Here is a 16,893-nt window from a genome sequence, read left to right on the forward strand (position 1 = left end):
TCTCCTTCTAGCGCGGTGTCCTTTTTCCTCTGCCAACCAAAAGTCCGGTTCCCACACCATAGAGTCTCCTCCTAGCACAGCATCCTTTTTCCTCTACCGGTCCTAACCAAAATCCCTATTCATTGTGGCGCTGACCTGCGACAAGGAGCTGCAGCAGAGGGATGAAAGAGTCACATGCGGCTCCAGAGCCGTGGGTTGCCGACCCCTGGACTAACGGATAAGTAAAAAAAGAAGCATTCTGGTTTCATGCTTACCTTCTTGCTCCTCTCTGGGATTCTCGCCATTTTCTGCAGTTTCTTCTCTCCCGACACACCAATACATTCTCTCGTAGTTGGCAGAAAGTTTTAAACCATCAGCACTCCAACACATCTAATATATGAAGCATCGTCCGCAGAGCCAATCTAGCATATCCATCTTCAAAGCACCAGATTATACATCACAGCTCCGAAGGGAATGGCTCTGCTTTTAAAAAAAGAAGAGTAAAACAGAGTAATCCAAATTAATTTTCCTTTATTAAACAAATCCGCAGAAAACAGTAATAGTGAAGATTAAGGTGTTTTTTTTAAATGCAAATGTAGTTTATTTCCGGAATAAATATATTACAATTTCTCTAAAGTGTTTTAGCCCCATTTTCCTGGAAATCTAAGTGGAAATTTTAGGGTGTTGTATAAATAGTAATACATTGTCATGAATGGGTTTTCCTGAATTACTATATTTTGTACTCTCTTAGCTGCTTATATAATTTTAGGCTTACTTCCATTATATGTGAATTTGAATAAAGGAAACATGGGATTTAAATATATTATATTTTCCCTGAAGTGTTTTAGCCCCTGAAATCACATGGAATCTATAAAAAAATCAAAAGCGAAGAATTATGCTGGAGAAAGGAAACAACAGGATAAATTAAACTATTGTGTTTCCCCAAAAATAACACAGGGTCTTATTTTATTTTGACCTCCAGAAATAAGCACTTGGCCTTATTTTCGGGGAGGTCTTCTTATTTTTGAGGTGCAGGAGGCCCCTTAACCTTGGCCCGAGGCCCTCGGATCAGCTGATCCAGAGAGGGCCGGAAGTTCTGTCTCTGTTTCTGGCACATTCTTGCCAGCCCTAATGTCGCTGGGCCTGCCGCTCTTTTTACGGCCGCCACTAAGAGAAGGGCCGCGGTAGCTACGGTTTGCGGGAGCGGCCTCTGTGCATGTGAAGTGTGTGGGGCATGTTCCTCCACTTTCCCCCAGGAAATGGCAAGGACCGGCTGCACATGCATTTAAATATTTTAAGGGAGGTCTTATTTTAGGGAAAACAGAGTCGATATTCTGATCTATTGCATAAGAATTTTTAAAAAGTAGAGTTTTAACAAAGAATGGTTCAGAACATCAACCCCATGGATCATTTCTGTTGAACTCAGGTCAAGAAAGACTGGCTCTTATCTAAATCTGCTCTTCAAGCTTAAAAGCATCGGCCCTTTTAGCAAAGGACAGAGAATCTGCAGCACTGAACGGGTGGCTTGAGAGACTCATTTTGCAGATAACCAATAAAATGCCCAATCTTTGCCACCCCCTTCAAGAGCTCCGCTTCTGCAGTTCCCCTTTCGTTATGCAAATGCCAGCACACTTCATCAAACAAAAGAGCACTTGTTTGGAGGCTCAAAGGTTATGCAGCTCATGTCCTTTCAAATAGCTTTGCCAGACCATGAACTTCTGCAGGGAAGACACATCAAATAACAACCTTAAAAGTTATTCTACGTAGGACCACTACATGCATTAATACATTAATACAACCGAGCAAATCCAGAGGTATTTCATGAGAAGAGGACTCCACTCGTCTGTTCATAATAGAATCCCCTATGCCACCAGGCTTGAAATTTTGGACTTGGACAACCTAAAACTACGATGCCTATGGTCTGACCTAAGTGTAGTACACAAAATTGTCTGTTGCAATGTCCTACCTGTCAATGACATCTTCAGCTTCAGCCTCAAAAATACACGAGCAAACAATAAATGCAAACTCAAGGTAAACCGCTTCAAACTCGATTGCAGAAAATATGATTTCAGCAACAGTGTGGTCAACGCCTGCAATATACTACCTGACTCTGTTGTTACATCCTCAAACCCCCATAACTTTAGCCATAAACTGTCTAGTGTGGACCTCACCCCATTCCTAAGAGGTCTATAAGGGGCATGCATAAGCCTACCAGCGTGCCTTCCATCCCTCTCCTACTGTTCCCATTTATATATATTCATTTCCCTTGTTTATGCCCATGTTCATATTTATACCTGTTATCTTGTACCTGTTAGACAAACTAAATAATTTTTTTAAAAAAATAAACTACAAGACGATGTGTCTGGTAATCCAGATCTTTTTTTTCTTTTCTTTTCTTTTTTCTTTTGGTTTTGGGTAAAGAAAGCGACCTGTGGCTCTCAAATGATTTTTCAGGGACTCCCAAAGAACCTCTAACCACAGCAGCTCAATGCTGACGGCAATTTCCTGCCATTTGGAGAACAATAACGGTCACAAAGTGGTCATGTAGGCCTTTAGTGAGGTGGCGCAGTGGTTAAATGCAGCACTGCAGGTTCTTCAGCTGACTGCAGTTCTGCAGTTCGGCTGTTCAAATCTCACCGGCTCAGGGTTGACTCAGCCTTCCATCCTTCCGAGGTGGGTAAAATGAGGATCCAGATTGTTGGGGGCAATATGCTGACTCTCTAAACCGCTTAGAGAGGGCTGAAAGCTCTATGAAGTGGTATATAAGTCTAACTGCTATTGCTAGTCTACAAAGTAGTTCAGAATACAAAGAAAACTTCTTTTAAGCTCCCTCCCCTCAATTCAAAGGAGGGAAAAACAGAAAGCCTACTCTTATCCATTTTGCATTATGGATCCTTCTGCCCTTGTTATATGTGGACCATGGCCATCAGGCCTGGATTTTGGGGACCAGCAAGGCTTCACTTGGTGGCCTCCAGAACTTCCACATGATACAATTAACATGTCGCAAAACTCACTTAACAAATGTCAACAACTGAAGTTTGGGGCTCAATTGTGTTTATAAGTCAGGGACTACCTGTATTACAACAATGAAAAATAAATGTAACAGATTCGTCTGTTTATATACAATTGAGTTGTTACTCTTAATCCATACAACAGAGGTATTGAGTAAGCCTGTTTCATCATCAGCTTTTTGCAAATAAAGGCCAAAGACAGAGAGAAAACCGCGTGAAGCCTAGATTCACACCTCATGGTGAACCAGAATTTTGGTTCTGGGTTTGGCAATGTCAGCCATTCTGGATATTGAATAATTCGCTGTCAAAAACAAACTTGGATTAGCTTGATCAGTATGATTCAATCTGATAAATTTGGTGCTCTCAAATTATTCCCTGGATCTCTTCATGGCATATATCATCTCAAGGGTAGTGCTGTGCAATGGCTAAACAATCCAGGGATCGGCGATCAGAGATTTAGTCATTCTAGTGACTAATACATAATTATATTCGTAATTTTATTTATCAACTCAGACTCTTATGTTTTTGAAATAATTCACTACTCTGGTATCTTATATTTTGATGCACATTTTATATGCTGTTTTTCTGAATTTTTATATAGTAATAAACTTGGTGAATGCAACTTACAGGTGAAATTACATCCAAGTTTATATATGTGTGTGTGTGTGTGTGTGTGTGTGTGTTTGTGTGTTGTGTCACAACCCCTGGTATGCCCAAATATGGGAGGAAGCATACGGCTTCCTTTCTCTGTCTATCGGCTCATCCCAAGAAACCATCCAGACAGAAAGCCATTATTTTTACTGTTGCCTTTGTTACATTTGTGTTGCATTTGTGCTGATTTATTTATCAGCACAAATGACACACACACACACACACACACACACACACACAAACATGTATTTCCCAGATTACAATAATTTTTACCTGCCCCAAGTTCTGTTTGTCAAAGTCACAAAAGGTTGAATTATCATCTCAACAACCATGTGGTGTCAAGTTTGAAAAAGCAGTCACTCCACAAATGTACAGCCTTTGATAAAATATCTACCTGTTCTTTATCTCATCTATACATTCAGTCATGAGTTGAACTATAACTTTAATATCTGTGACTCACAAATGGATCAGTCAACAGGCGGCAGAGCCTAGAAGTGGGAGACAGAATTAGCAAGCAAATATTCAACCCTTCAGTCCAACTGTAGCTTTGATAAGATGAAGGTAAAGATTTCCTCATCAGTTCCTTGTCAGTTCCCCAATTCTAGGGCATGGTGTTCATCTCCATTTCTTGGCCGAGGGGAGCCAGTGTTGTCCCAAAATCCTTCCATGGTAATGTGGCCAGCATGGCTATATACCAAAGGGGCACAAAACCTTGTTCCCTTCCCGCCGAAGTGTTATTTATTTACCTACTCGCATTTGCATGCTTTCGAACTGCTAGGTGGGCAGGAACTGGGGCAAAGAATGGGAGCTCATCCCATTGTGTGCCGCTCGGGTCTCAAACCCGGACTGTCAGCTCTCCAGCTGACAAGCTCAGCATCTTTAACCACTGAGCCATTGCACCCCTTAGAGCTGATAAGGGGTGCCACTTAACGTGATCAGACATCAAGGCAGAGTTACAAGAGGACAAAAGTAAATAAACTGTATTTTGTGTTATGAAAGAGATCTTGGTTTCAACTCTTCTGGAAGAGAAAAAAAATACCTTGATTCTTTGACAACAGCTAAAGATAGAATTTGTTTCCAGCTTGGCTAGTAAGTTAGAAGACCAAACACTGTCTTTCTTTTACTATTGGACTGTTTTTTTTTTAAGTTCAATCAGGTCTTGGTTTTTCAGCCGATACGCTGTACAAACTCAACTGGATTGTTTTGAGTTAAATTGTTTTGCTTTTACTTCTTGCTCTTTTTGCATTTTTTTCTTTTAAAAAACGTACTTCTAAAAACTTACTTCCTCCAAATATGCCAATGCTGGGATCTTCCCTCTTCTTTCTGATTGGTCTGCTGCTTCTTTCCAGTCATAACCTAAATTTTGCCTTAAAGGGATTGGCTGAGAAATCAGTTTACCATCTCACGGGAAGACAAAGTATATCACAAAAGTATATCTTCTTTTCTTCTTCTAGCAAACTATTTTATAGAATTCAGCCAGGATTTCTTGGGAGAGTTCTTTGATCTTCAAAATAATCTGCCTTGAAGAAAGTCAGAAGTCATATTTTCCAGCAACTCAAATTTGCAGGAATTGCAGTTTACAGGAACTGACAAGGAAACAAGGGATGGAAACTAATCAAAAAGAGAAGCAACACGGAACTAAAGGAGACATTTCCTGACAGAACAATTAATCAGTGGAACAGCTTCCCTTCAGAGGTTGTGGGTGCTCCATCACTGGAAGAGATTGGACAGTCATTTTTCTGGAATGGTTTGGGGTCTCCTGCTCGAGCAGTGGGTTGGACTGGAAGACCTCCAAGGTCCCTTCCAACTGTGCTATTCTGCTTCATTTGTTCTGAGTCTATTCTGCAATGCACAACAGTAGGCTAGCTAATAACGATACTTTAAAAAGGCAGGCATGATCTTAAAAGCAAAATCTTGCAAAGAGGAGGAATAACAATTATTTGTCTTACAATGGAAATACGTAATGGAAATATTTAAACACAATTAAAAAAAACATAAAAACATATTTTTGAACATGCAAAAATACAACTTCCTGGATTGTATTATTTTTGAATATATGCAGCTACCTATCCCTGAAGCAGCTCCTTGCACAAAGAAATATAGCATGTCAAGAAGGAACTTGAAATATATTTTACAGTTACAAATCTGTTCTGTGTTCATCCTAGGCTCAAAAAAACTTTCCTGAAGATATTCTACCATTTTCAAAGACTTCCCAAAGAACTGTTAACCTTCTCTTTCCGCCCTGTCCCTTTAAGGGCCATTCAGAATGCAATTCTGCAAATCCAAAAGGGTTTTCTTAGCTAGGAAATGGACAGGAAGCATCAGTGTCTGCTCTAGTTTACAAGCGTGGATATGCCATCAAGAGGCCCCACATCGCAAGATAGAAACAGAAGTAGGTCCACTTTCCCGCAAGCTGGGCTTCCCAACAGGTCGGATTTCGCCCAATGGAACTTTCCAATTGCAAGAGAGGCTGTCAAGTCAGCATGTTGGAGAGAGTTTTTTTAGGCAAAGGGTTCTAACCTAATCAGAAATGGTGTTTGGGCAGCAGAGGTTTGACTATATGTCCCACAAGCAGAGGTGAAATCCAGCAGGTTCTGGAGAACCGGTAGTGGAAATTTTGAATAGTTTGGAGAACCAGCAAATGCCACCTCTGGCTGGCCCCAAAGTGGGGAGGGAATGGGGATTTTGCAGTATCCTTCCCCTGGAGTGGGGAGGGAATGGGGATTTTGCAGTATCCTTCCCCTGGAGTGGGGAGGGAATGGGGATTTTGCAGTATCCTTCCCCTGGAGTGGGGGAGGGAATGGGGATTTTGCAGTATCCTTCTCCTAGAGTGGGAAGGGAATGGAGATTTTGCAGTATCCTTCCCCTGGAGTGGGAAGGGAATGGGGATTTTACAGTATCCTTCCCCTGAAGTGGGGAGGGAATGGGGATTTTGCAGTAACCTTCCCCTGGAGTGGGGATTTTGCAGTATCCTTCCCCTGCAGTGGGGAGGGAATGGGGATTTTGCAGTATCCTTCTCTGGAGTGGGGAGGGAATGGGGATTTTGCAGTAACCTTCCCCTGGAGTGGGGAGGGAATGGGGATTTTGCAGTATCCTTCCCCTGGAGTGGGGATTTTGCAGTATCCTTCCCCTGCAGTGGGGAGGGAATGGGGATTTTGCAGTATCCTTCCCCTGGAGTGCGGAGGGAATGGAGATTTTGCAGTAACCTTCCTCTGGAGTGGGGAGGGAATGGGGATTTTGTAGTATCCTTCTCTGGAGTGGGGAGGGAATAGAGATTTTGCAGTATCCTTCCCCTGGACTGGGGAGGGAATGGCTCCTCACTGCCCACAAGGTCCCTTCCAGGTCTGTTCATCTGACATGACCTGCTCTGTGCAGCTGCTGAATGGGTAGAGGAAGCGAAGCGGAGAGGAAGAGAAAGCGACGTCCCAACCCCCTAAAAGGAAGGCGGAGAGGGCTGAGCTGACTTCCCTTGTCTTGGGGTACCCAGCATCTTGAAACGAGGAAGATCCCCAATAAGAGCAAGCGACAGCAGCAGATCCAGAAAGCGGCAGGGAGTTCGTCCGGATCGGGGCTCACGCTAAGCCTGCCTTTGCCCCCAAAGCAGCGCATGTTGGACAGCACCCAGAAGCCGAGGCTGGCTGCAACTTTGGGCAACGGGCAAGCCAGCCTCGCCCAGCTGCACAGGATGCCAGTTGGAGTCTTGGGAATTTGGAGGGTCCCCACGCGCCCCGTTCAATTCCCCTGCCCCGCCTTCCTCTTGGTCTTCGGGACTGCGCTCGTTTTCCTCCAGCGGTCCCTAGAGAGATGCCTCCAACAAGCGCAATCCTTCGCGCCACGAGGCTTCCAGCCTGCGCACACTTACCGGGGCCTCGCTCCCCGCGCCCTCCATCTGGGCAAGACTCGCGGGGCACCTCGGCGTGCGCTTTCCACGTCTCGGGACTTGGAAAGAGGAAGAAAGCGGGGAGGGGGTGCGCAGAAAGGCCAACTGCCCGGGACGCCCACCGTCCTTGCCTGCGCCGCTGGGGGAAACGGAGCCAAGCCGGAGGAGGAGAGGAGGAGGAGGAAGCGTTCGGCTTCCCTGCTTGAGCAGCCCCGCCACTTCCTCGATTGCCCGGCCGGGGGTGGGGTCTTCCGGCTTGGGAAGGCGAGTCTGAGTGCCGCCTCCGGCTTCTAGGGCGGCGCAAGGCGAGGGCGGGCGGGCGCAGCTGTGGAAGTTCTGCGGGAGGCGAGCGCGGGCGGCGCAACCCAGCTGGATTGGGGAGAGGAGCCTGAGCGCGCGCGTCAGGCAGGTTTTCCACCAAGCGCCCTCCCCGTCCCATCCTTTTCTCCATCCCGTCCGCTGTTCCCCCCCTCCCCCCTTTGGCATCGCTTCCGACTTTCCTGCAAGAGGTTGGACTAGACGACCTCTAAGGTCCCTTCCAACTCCGTTCTTCTGTTATTTCTTAGCATCGGCCCCCTATCTGCCTTCGGGTTTCTTGGTTTTGCGAAGGAATCCTTCTTGCAACGTTCAACTTCTCCATCCCCCGAGTGCGTTTGTTTGTTTGTTTGTTTGTTTGCTCCTCTGCGCAGCTGGAGATCTTATACAGAAAATAGGATTGCTGCATGATTACTCATAGGGTAAAAAAAAATCACTCCTCTAAAATTTAAGAAGCCTGCAACCAGGGGAGTATTCCTTTCCCTATTTCCCTGGCACAGCTGCCATTCTACTAGGTAAAGCAGGTTTCATAAAGAATATATGATCAGACAGGAAAGCAGAGAGAGGGGGGGGGAGAGAGGGTGAGAGAGGGGGAGAAGAGAGAGAGAGAGAGAGAGAGAGAGAGAGAGATGATAGATGACAGAGAGACAGAGAAAGATAGATGATAGATAGAGAGATAGAGATAAAAATAGATAATTAGATAGATTAGAGAGCAAGATAGAGATGAGAGAGATATGAGAGATGAGAGATAAAGAGAGTTGATAGATAAAATAGATTAGAGAGAGATGAGAGAGAGAGAGAAATAAAGATAGATAGATGATAGATAGATAGATAGATAGATAGATAGATAGATGATAGATAGATAGATGATAGATAGATAGATAGATAGATAGATAGATAGATAGATAGATAGATAGATAGATGATAGATAGATAGATAGATAGATGATAGATGATAGATAGATAGATAGATAGATAGATAGATAGATAGATAGATAGATAGATAGATGATAGATAGATAGGATAGGATAGGATAGGATAGGATAGGATAGGATAGATAGATAGATGTGTGTGTGTGTTGAACAAGTTAAAGAAGCACTAATGAAGGTTGTAAACAACTTTTCAAAACTGGGATAGTATTACTACTCTGCAAGTAGAGCAATTTGTAAATATAATTTCCAGAAAATTTGCAGATCTCAAATCAGGACACTGTACAAAAAAAATAAATTTAATTCCTGGCAAGAGAAGCATAGCTATGTTGTGTCAATGTAAATCCATTAAAAACCTTTCAACGCGAATCAATCATGTTCTTATTTGCAATGCCTTGCTTGCCATCAAAGCAACAGAAGTGAGAATCGAGAGTGCTACAACTAAATGCAGGCGTCATTATGAGTGACGAGCAAATCAAATGCACCACTGCAGCTACTTCTTCCAGCATTAAGTCATTCACCACATTGCTGCTCTTGACAGCTAACAGATGCTGGCTGCTGTGGATGGTTGCCCCAGGAGAATGTAGCCTGAAGCTTTGGAAATGTCCTTGAATGATCATCAACTTGGCAACTGCTTAACAATGTCAAGCTCTGATTCTTAAGACATACAAGGGATCATTGCTCTACACCTTTCTCCAAACCACTTGGGAAAGCCAAGGAAATCATCAGAACCATAAAAAAGTGGAAGTTAAGACTACTTTGGACATGTGATGCGACACTTGGAAAAATACCGCATATTTCACTTAATCCCCCAAGGAATGTTTGAAGGCAAATGAAGAAGAACAGGCAGAAGAAGAACATCGTGGCTTCAAAATCTAAGGGACTGGCTTGGACAAAACTCAATAGCATTTTTTCATGTGGCTGTTGATAAAAATAGGATGGCAAACATGATCTCCAACGTCCAATGACTGATAGGGCACAAAAAGAAGAAGAAGCCATCCCAACATATCTGAATGTCCTTGGGTTGGATTAGACAAACCAAGGAGGCGGATGGTTCTACTCATGGAGGATGGTTCTACTACTAGTTAGGAGACCTAAGGCAAAACAACGTATCTAGAGGCAATACGTCTTTGCAAACCAGATGCTGGATATTTGAAGGCAATCAATCTCCATGCACTGCTTTGAAAGAATTCAAATGCATCTCCCAAATCTATCACCGTGTCTCAATTATGCTCTAAATAAGCAACTGTTATGAGATCATAGTAGAGCACTGACCCACCCAAATTGGAAGGAGGGTGCTGGAGAAACAGCATGTAGAACCGAAGAGCAACTCTGAAGAACATCATGGCTTCAAAATCTAAGGGCCTGGTTTGGACAAAACTCAATAGCACTTATTCGTGCAGCTGTTGATAAAAATAGGATCGCCAACGTCCGATGATGGATATGGCACAAGAAGAGACTGCTTCACACCTTCTATGTTCATGCTAAAGCTCCTAGTCTCCATATCACTCATCTTTTTTGATTGAGAACAGAGCTGGAAGGGACCTTGGAGGTCTTCTAGTCCAACTCCTGGCTCAAGCAGGAGACCCTATAGCAGTGATGTTAACGTTTTTCTAAAGTTGTGCCAAAACTGTGTGCATGCATGTGATATCCCTCCACCTGTGTGAGCAACCGCCCACCTACACATGCGCAAGCGACCCGTACATACTTGGGGGGGGGATTTTCGCCCTCTCTAGGCTCTGGAGGCTTTCCTGAAGCCTTCTATTCCTTTCTTTCCCCTTTTGTCTCTCTTCCTTTCTTCCCTTCCCTTCCTTCCTTCTCCCTTCGTCTTTTTCTTTCTTTCTTTCTTTCTTTCTTTCTTTCTTTCTTTCTTTCTTTCTTTCTTTCTTTCTTTCTTTCTTTCTTGACTTTCTATTTTTTTCTTGTTCTGGTCCTGTCTGAGTTTAGTTTGTATTCTTTTCTTTATTATTGTTTAAATATTCTTTTTTTTAAAAAAAAAAATCTATTTTGCAGTATATGGAATCTCCACTCAGGTACGAGCAAGTCGGATTGTAAAAATTATATTTTATTAACTGTAGTGCTACTATTACAAGAGATAACTTTTAAAATAAGCAAATTATTTCCATGTACAATCAGCAATAAAAAATACATTAGATTAATTGCATTCTAATTTATAAATATATAGATATATTTATATATTTATTTATATTTAAACATTTAATGATACTTCATACCAAAAGACAGCACTAACATGCAATGAAATAATATAAAGACTCTACAAGGTTGTACTTTACAATAGTGCCTAAGATTTTAATTTCCAAAGTGAAAAAAAGAAAAGAAAAATTCAGTGTGTACAAAACCATAATAAAATACGGTTACCGTCAATAATTACAAGACATTGAAAAAGCTTGAAATCACAACGAGGAGTATATTTATTTCAAAAAGAGTCTCTAGAAAAATAAACCAATGATTCCAGATTGCACTGTAGACAGTGATCATTAAATGCATACAAGAGAGGCAATTACTGTAGCTGTCTTATAATGCTTTTGTACAACATCCAGAAGGGGAAAAAAACATATGTCTGTGCAAGTACTTGGGGAAAGTTAATGGACAAGAAACTCACAAGAGCATCTAGGATCCTTCCTTATTTGTATTACTATTTGCCAATAGTGAAATATTTGCCTGAAACCCCTCAAAACAGAGATGAATAGCTAAATTACAAAAAAATGCGACCCTAATTCATGTGAACAAAGACTAAGAGACAAGGGGGGGAAATTGCAAGGAGAAACTGCCTTCATCTAGCCTTCAACACTCTCGATGAAAGTATTTTCTGAGAAATTTGGAAAACAGTCCTAAGTGAAGAAATATAAAAAATGTCGAACGGCTTCAGGACTCCATTTGCAAATCCGTTCCCTAACCTCAGTACCTCTTTGGATGGACTGGAGTTTGGCTACCTGAAAATACTTTCACGATGGTCTTTCATTCTTCGTCTGATTCTTCCAGATGTTCTGGGCCTCAGTTCCCAGAGTTCCTAGCACAACCACCAAAGGACTAGGATCTATGGGAAATCAAGTCCTAACCCCTCTGGAAGATCACCAGACTGCTGGAAAGATCTTGCAGCTGATTGGACCAAATCTATTTTGGAAAAAAAAACCAGTTAATTAATTTTGAATTCGAAGGAGCAGCTCAACAAAACCATCTTGGTGGGGTGGGGGGAGATCGTTTGGTTTCCTTTCTTTAAAGGAAGGAAAATTTCCAATTTCCCCCTTTTCAATTCTGGCAGGTGCCCCTCCATCCGTGTTATGTGTCAACATTCAGAGTGTCAGAACTTTTAGCCTCCGTGCATCCATAGCTCAACAGGTCTTCTGGGACAGTTTAATGGTGACCGTCTTCACTTCGGTGTATTCTGAGAGAGCATATTCTCCTCTGTAGATGAACAAAAAAATTGAGTTTTAAGATACAAGAACTTCAAGCATGCCAAAAAGTCACTCTATATTTTCTCCCCACAACCGTAATGTACTAAAGATAAGGGTTCAAGGGTTCCAATCAGGGGTGGGTTTCTCGCCCCGTTCCAACCGGTTCGGTTGGAACGGGGCCGGCGGCATCCTCGTGCATGCGCGCAGTGCACGCATGCGTACTAGCACCTGTGCGATGCTCTAGCTGCTCCTGGAGGATCACGCAGGTGCTGTATGCGTTCTGCGCATGCGTGGAAGCGCAGAACTCGTCAAAACCGGGTAAGAAACGTGGGCGGGCGGGTGGATCCTTCGGCGTTCCCGGAAGTTACTTATTTCCGGGTTCGCCGACCAACCGGTTCGCGGGGACCGCCGCGAACCGCCTGAAACCCACCCCTGGTTCCAATGAAAGAAGACTCCATGGCTTGAAGTTCCTCAAAGTTCCATTTTATTACAGGTGTCATATTGGAACATCTGGGGAAACCCAAATCTGAAAGTTTCCATCTTTTCCCCACCCGAGTGAAAGCTCAAGTCCCTGCCCAGCACCCACATTTATTTATTTGTTTCTTTGTCAGCAAGAACAAGGAAATGCATGAAAACACATGAAAAAAATGACGCAAATAAATGGATATAAATAAACCAAACATAGCCATAAGCACATAAAAAGAGTACATATAAATGGGACAGTAGGACAGGGATGGTAGGCACGCTGGTGCGCTTATGCATGCTCCCTTAGGGACCTTTTAAGAAATGCATAAGGTAAAAGGTACGGGGCGGGGGGGGGGAGGTGTTACAGGAACTAACAACAGGATTAGGTAGCGTGTTCCACACATTTACTACTCTATTGCTGAAATCATTTTTCCTGCAATCACATGTCCATTACATGGTCCAATCAGGCACCGTCCCAACTGGAGATGCCTCCCAGTCACGCCACTCTATGTGCAGAGCAAGTTGTCCTTGACTCTCTGAGAAAGGAATGTTATTTTGAAATATCTATCTATCTATCTATCTATCTATCTATCTATCTATCTATCTATCTATCTATCTATCTATCTCCCATACTCCATATAATCGCCCCTCCCATTTTCCCACATGCGTGCGCTGGCCAGCTGATTTCAGCCTTCAGTTTGGGCCGTTTTCAGGGAAGCCTCTGGAGGGTGAAAAACAACCCAACGTGCAAAACTGAAGTCCAAGAATGGACTCTCCGGTTTGCCTGTTGAGCTGTTTTTCTCCCTCCAGAGACTTCAGGAGACTTCTTTGAAGCCTTGAGAGGAAGAAAAAAAGCCCCTACGGGCAACCCAGAAGTTGGAAAACGGGCCATTTCCAGCCTCCAGAGGGCCTGTGGGGTGGGAGAGAGGCCGTTTTCACCCTCCCCAGGCAAAGCCTCCTGCCACTCTCCAGCTTAATTTTCTTCAAAAACAAAAGCCAGACTTACAATTCTCTGCCGTTTCCTGACATTTTAAAACCACCGAAGGGAGCTTGTGCAAAGAAGGAGTTGTAGCAATTGATCCTGTGGAAAACAAAGAGATGAATAATACAGATTTACTGCTTGGAAAGAGCTTACACTCTAAGCCAAGCCTTGGTGTGCTTAACTATGTTTTCCTGAAGGAACCACATCTGGAAACGTACTTACGACACAGCCAAACAAGCTACAGCATGACTTAGTGTGTTGCGTTAACCCAGAGGTGGATTGCAAATCCTGGGGCTTACCAGTTTGCTTCTGCTTGTGCGGGGATGCTTCTGCGCATGCGGGCAGGTGGATGGACGGAGCCTCCCACCGCCACCACTACTGGTTTGCCCGATCCGTGCCGAACCAGGAGCAACCCACCTCTGCGTTAACCCTACATCCCTATTTCTTTATAAGTATTAACTAATATAAATTCATTTCATGTATTAACTAGGCAAAACAACTTAATAATAGCAGTAGTACTTTACTGTCATTGCACCTTGTACAGCAGAATTAAATCTTCAATGTACATTATGCATGAAAATTAAAACACAAAAACACATCCTACACATTCTATACAATGGAATTGAAAACCCTTGATATTGCAGTAATACAATAGATTATTGTATACAGTAGAATTTAATATAGTTACTGCCCTGGGATAGAAGCTGTTTTTCAGCCTATTTGTCCTTGTTCTTATTATCCTGTACCGTCTGCCAGATGGTAATAGTTCAAAAAAAAGGGTGCCCAGGATGAGATGGATCTTTAAGGATGTTTTGAACTTTCTTAAGGCAGCGGGAGGTATAAAGCTCTTCCAAAGAGGGGAGAGGGCAACCCATGATCCTCTGGGCAACGACGTTGAGCCTCTGTCCTATCTGCCACTGTGCAATGGACAAACCATACGCAGGTGCAGTAAGTTAAAATACTCTCTATGGTGCAGCAGTAGAAGATCACCAGCAGTTTTCTATTTGGTTGTTGTTTCTAGAGAAATCTCAGATAGAATAATCTCTGCTGGGCCCTTTTGACCAGTGCTGCAATGTGAGTGCACCAGGTCAGGTCCTCTTTTATGATAACACCCAGAAACTTAAAACTGTACTCTAAGGTCAGAATAAGGAGGAGGGGACAGGGACATAATTTTGTCTACGATGCCTGCAAACCAGAGGTAGTATTCAGCCAGTTCTGGCTGGTTCTGGCAAACCAGTAGTGGAAATTTTGAGTAGTTTGGAGAACCGGCAAATACCACCTCTGGCTGGCCCCGCCCCTATCTATTCACTGCCTCCCGAGTCCCAGATGATTGGCTGGGTCTTCTTCTGTTGCCCTGCAGAGGAGAACAGAACTGGAAAGCAGGTTAGTGGGTTGGGGAGAGAATGGAGATTTTGCAGTATCCTTCTCCTGGAGTTGGGAGGGAATGGGGATTTCAGTGTCCTTCACCTGGAGTGGGAAGGGAATAGAGATTTTGCAGTATCCTTCCCCTGGAGTGGGGAAGGTATGGGGATTTTGCAGTATCCTTCCCCTGCCACACCCACCAAGCCACACCCACCAAACTACACCATGCCCATAGAACCAGTAGTGAAAAAAATTGAATCCTACCGCTGCTGAAATCAGAAGATTGAGCTGCAATTACTTAACGAAGTGACTTTCTGCAGAAAAGAAAAAAAAATGCCCCTCACCAGACAGTGCCAGATTGTAGTGCTGAAGCTAATGTCAAAGCTCTATCCAAGTTCTTCGTAAACACCGCTGCTGTGAGTCCATATTCTGTATTATTGGCTCTCTGTATGACTTCTTGTAGGCTTTTAAACTTTGTGATGGGCTGCACAGGTCCAAAAATCTATTGATATCAAAATCACGGCCATCAGAAGATGTTACCTAAAGGATCTGCCTTTTATACCAGGATATTCCGGAATCACATCACGTAGCATTCCCCTGTTTAACATTTTTATTGAGTTATAAGATAAAATAAATGCAAAAAACAAAAGTAAATAGGAAAATGGTGGGGAGGAAGAAGGGGAAGAGAGGTGAGGGAGGATAAGAGAAAAAGAAACATTGACTCCTGACTCTCTCTGTTGCAGTAAAGTAAGGCATTAACATCAAATCACAACTTTTTGATTTTTCATAATACGAACAAGCCATTTAGATGAGGAGCTATCAATCTAATCAATAAAACCCCAAATCAAAGTTTTATTCTTTTCCACTTCAAGCCCTAAGTTCAGAAGTGGTTTCTATGCAGACACAAAAGTACTTATATTCCTTTCTCTAACCAGAATGGTCAGTTTTGCCATTTCAGTCAACTCCATCAACTTCTGCAACTATTGGTCCAAACGTTGTGTGGAATTCCCATCTGGTGTCTTTCGGTTGTGTTGTCACAACAGGACAAAATTCTGTGAACCGAAGTCCCAAAACATTTTGGAGAGCATCCGGCGAGAAACACCTAGTGTTTTACTTTGATCCACGCGCCTCTTTATTTTTTTTTATAAAGGGTGAATGGCCACGATTATGAACAAAAATGGGTTCTTTTTTAACCACCCCAAATATACATCTACCATTGTCCTTGCCACTGTGTGTGAGTTGGGAGGTTACATAAATGTGTTGAATAGATAAATAAATACCTCCTCTTTGGCAATTCGCATATTGTCTGTGACTTCTGAAAAAATGGTGGGTTTGATGAACAGACCACAATCGCCCATCGCTAAACCGCCACATTCCAACTTGGCACCTTCTTTCTTCCCACTTTCGATCAGGTCCAAGATCTTGTCAAACTGCTGCTGATCGATCTATGAAAATAAAGATACAATTTCTTTACCGCTCTTACGAGAACTAGAAATGGATGGTAATAGTGTAACATCCAGATCAACATGGGGCTTATTTCTCATCCAAGCTTTAAGAGAGTCTTCCTCATGGAAAACATAACACACCTAACATTTAATAATTATTTTTAAACAGCGGGGACAGAGAATTAAATGATACAGAGCATTTCTGTCCCCAGCAACCTAAAATTCGTAGGGTTATCAGTGCATATAACATAGATGTTTGTGCGGGTAAGATTATCACTCCTGCTGTAAAGCAAAACCAAGCATTTAATAGTGAGTGCCATACCATGTGCACGAATCATACAGGTGGCAAGAAAATAGGGGCAGTCAGGCATAACACTGGTTATGTAGACAGTAAACACAGGGTCAATCAAAATGGACTCAAATGTCTATACACCAATGCACAGAGTATGTGGAATAAAC

General features: G+C 43.0%; 2 protein-coding genes across 2 annotated transcripts in view; both read right to left on the bottom strand.

The window, feature by feature from the left end:
- LRRK1 (leucine rich repeat kinase 1) overlaps positions 1 to 2,283 on the bottom strand; it is an 86,302-nt gene extending 84,019 nt beyond the window's left edge. Inside the window, exon 1 of the mRNA XM_087704319.1 lies at positions 255 to 2,283. Coding sequence (XP_087560445.1) covers positions 255 to 369 — 115 coding nt within the window. The 5' untranslated portion in view covers positions 370 to 2,283. The remainder of the gene's footprint in view (positions 1 to 254) is intronic.
- Positions 2,284 to 10,811: 8,528 nt separating this feature from the next.
- The window catches only part of ALDH1A3 (aldehyde dehydrogenase 1 family member A3), a 51,787-nt gene continuing 45,705 nt past the window's right edge, over positions 10,812 to 16,893 (bottom strand). The window contains exons 10-13 of the mRNA XM_087704320.1: positions 16,270 to 16,434; positions 15,334 to 15,491; positions 13,652 to 13,726; positions 10,812 to 12,190 (exon numbers count right to left, since the gene is read on the bottom strand). Coding sequence (XP_087560446.1) covers positions 12,118 to 12,190; positions 13,652 to 13,726; positions 15,334 to 15,491; positions 16,270 to 16,434 — 471 coding nt within the window. The 3' untranslated portion in view covers positions 10,812 to 12,117. The remainder of the gene's footprint in view (positions 12,191 to 13,651; positions 13,727 to 15,333; positions 15,492 to 16,269; positions 16,435 to 16,893) is intronic.

The sequence above is a fragment of the Thamnophis sirtalis genome, unplaced genomic scaffold (assembly GCF_051295495.1).
Source record: "Thamnophis sirtalis isolate CommonGarterSnake01/CBP01778 unplaced genomic scaffold, rThaSir2_p1.2 scaffold_2, whole genome shotgun sequence".
Classification (NCBI taxonomy): Eukaryota; Metazoa; Chordata; class Lepidosauria; order Squamata; family Natricidae; genus Thamnophis; species Thamnophis sirtalis.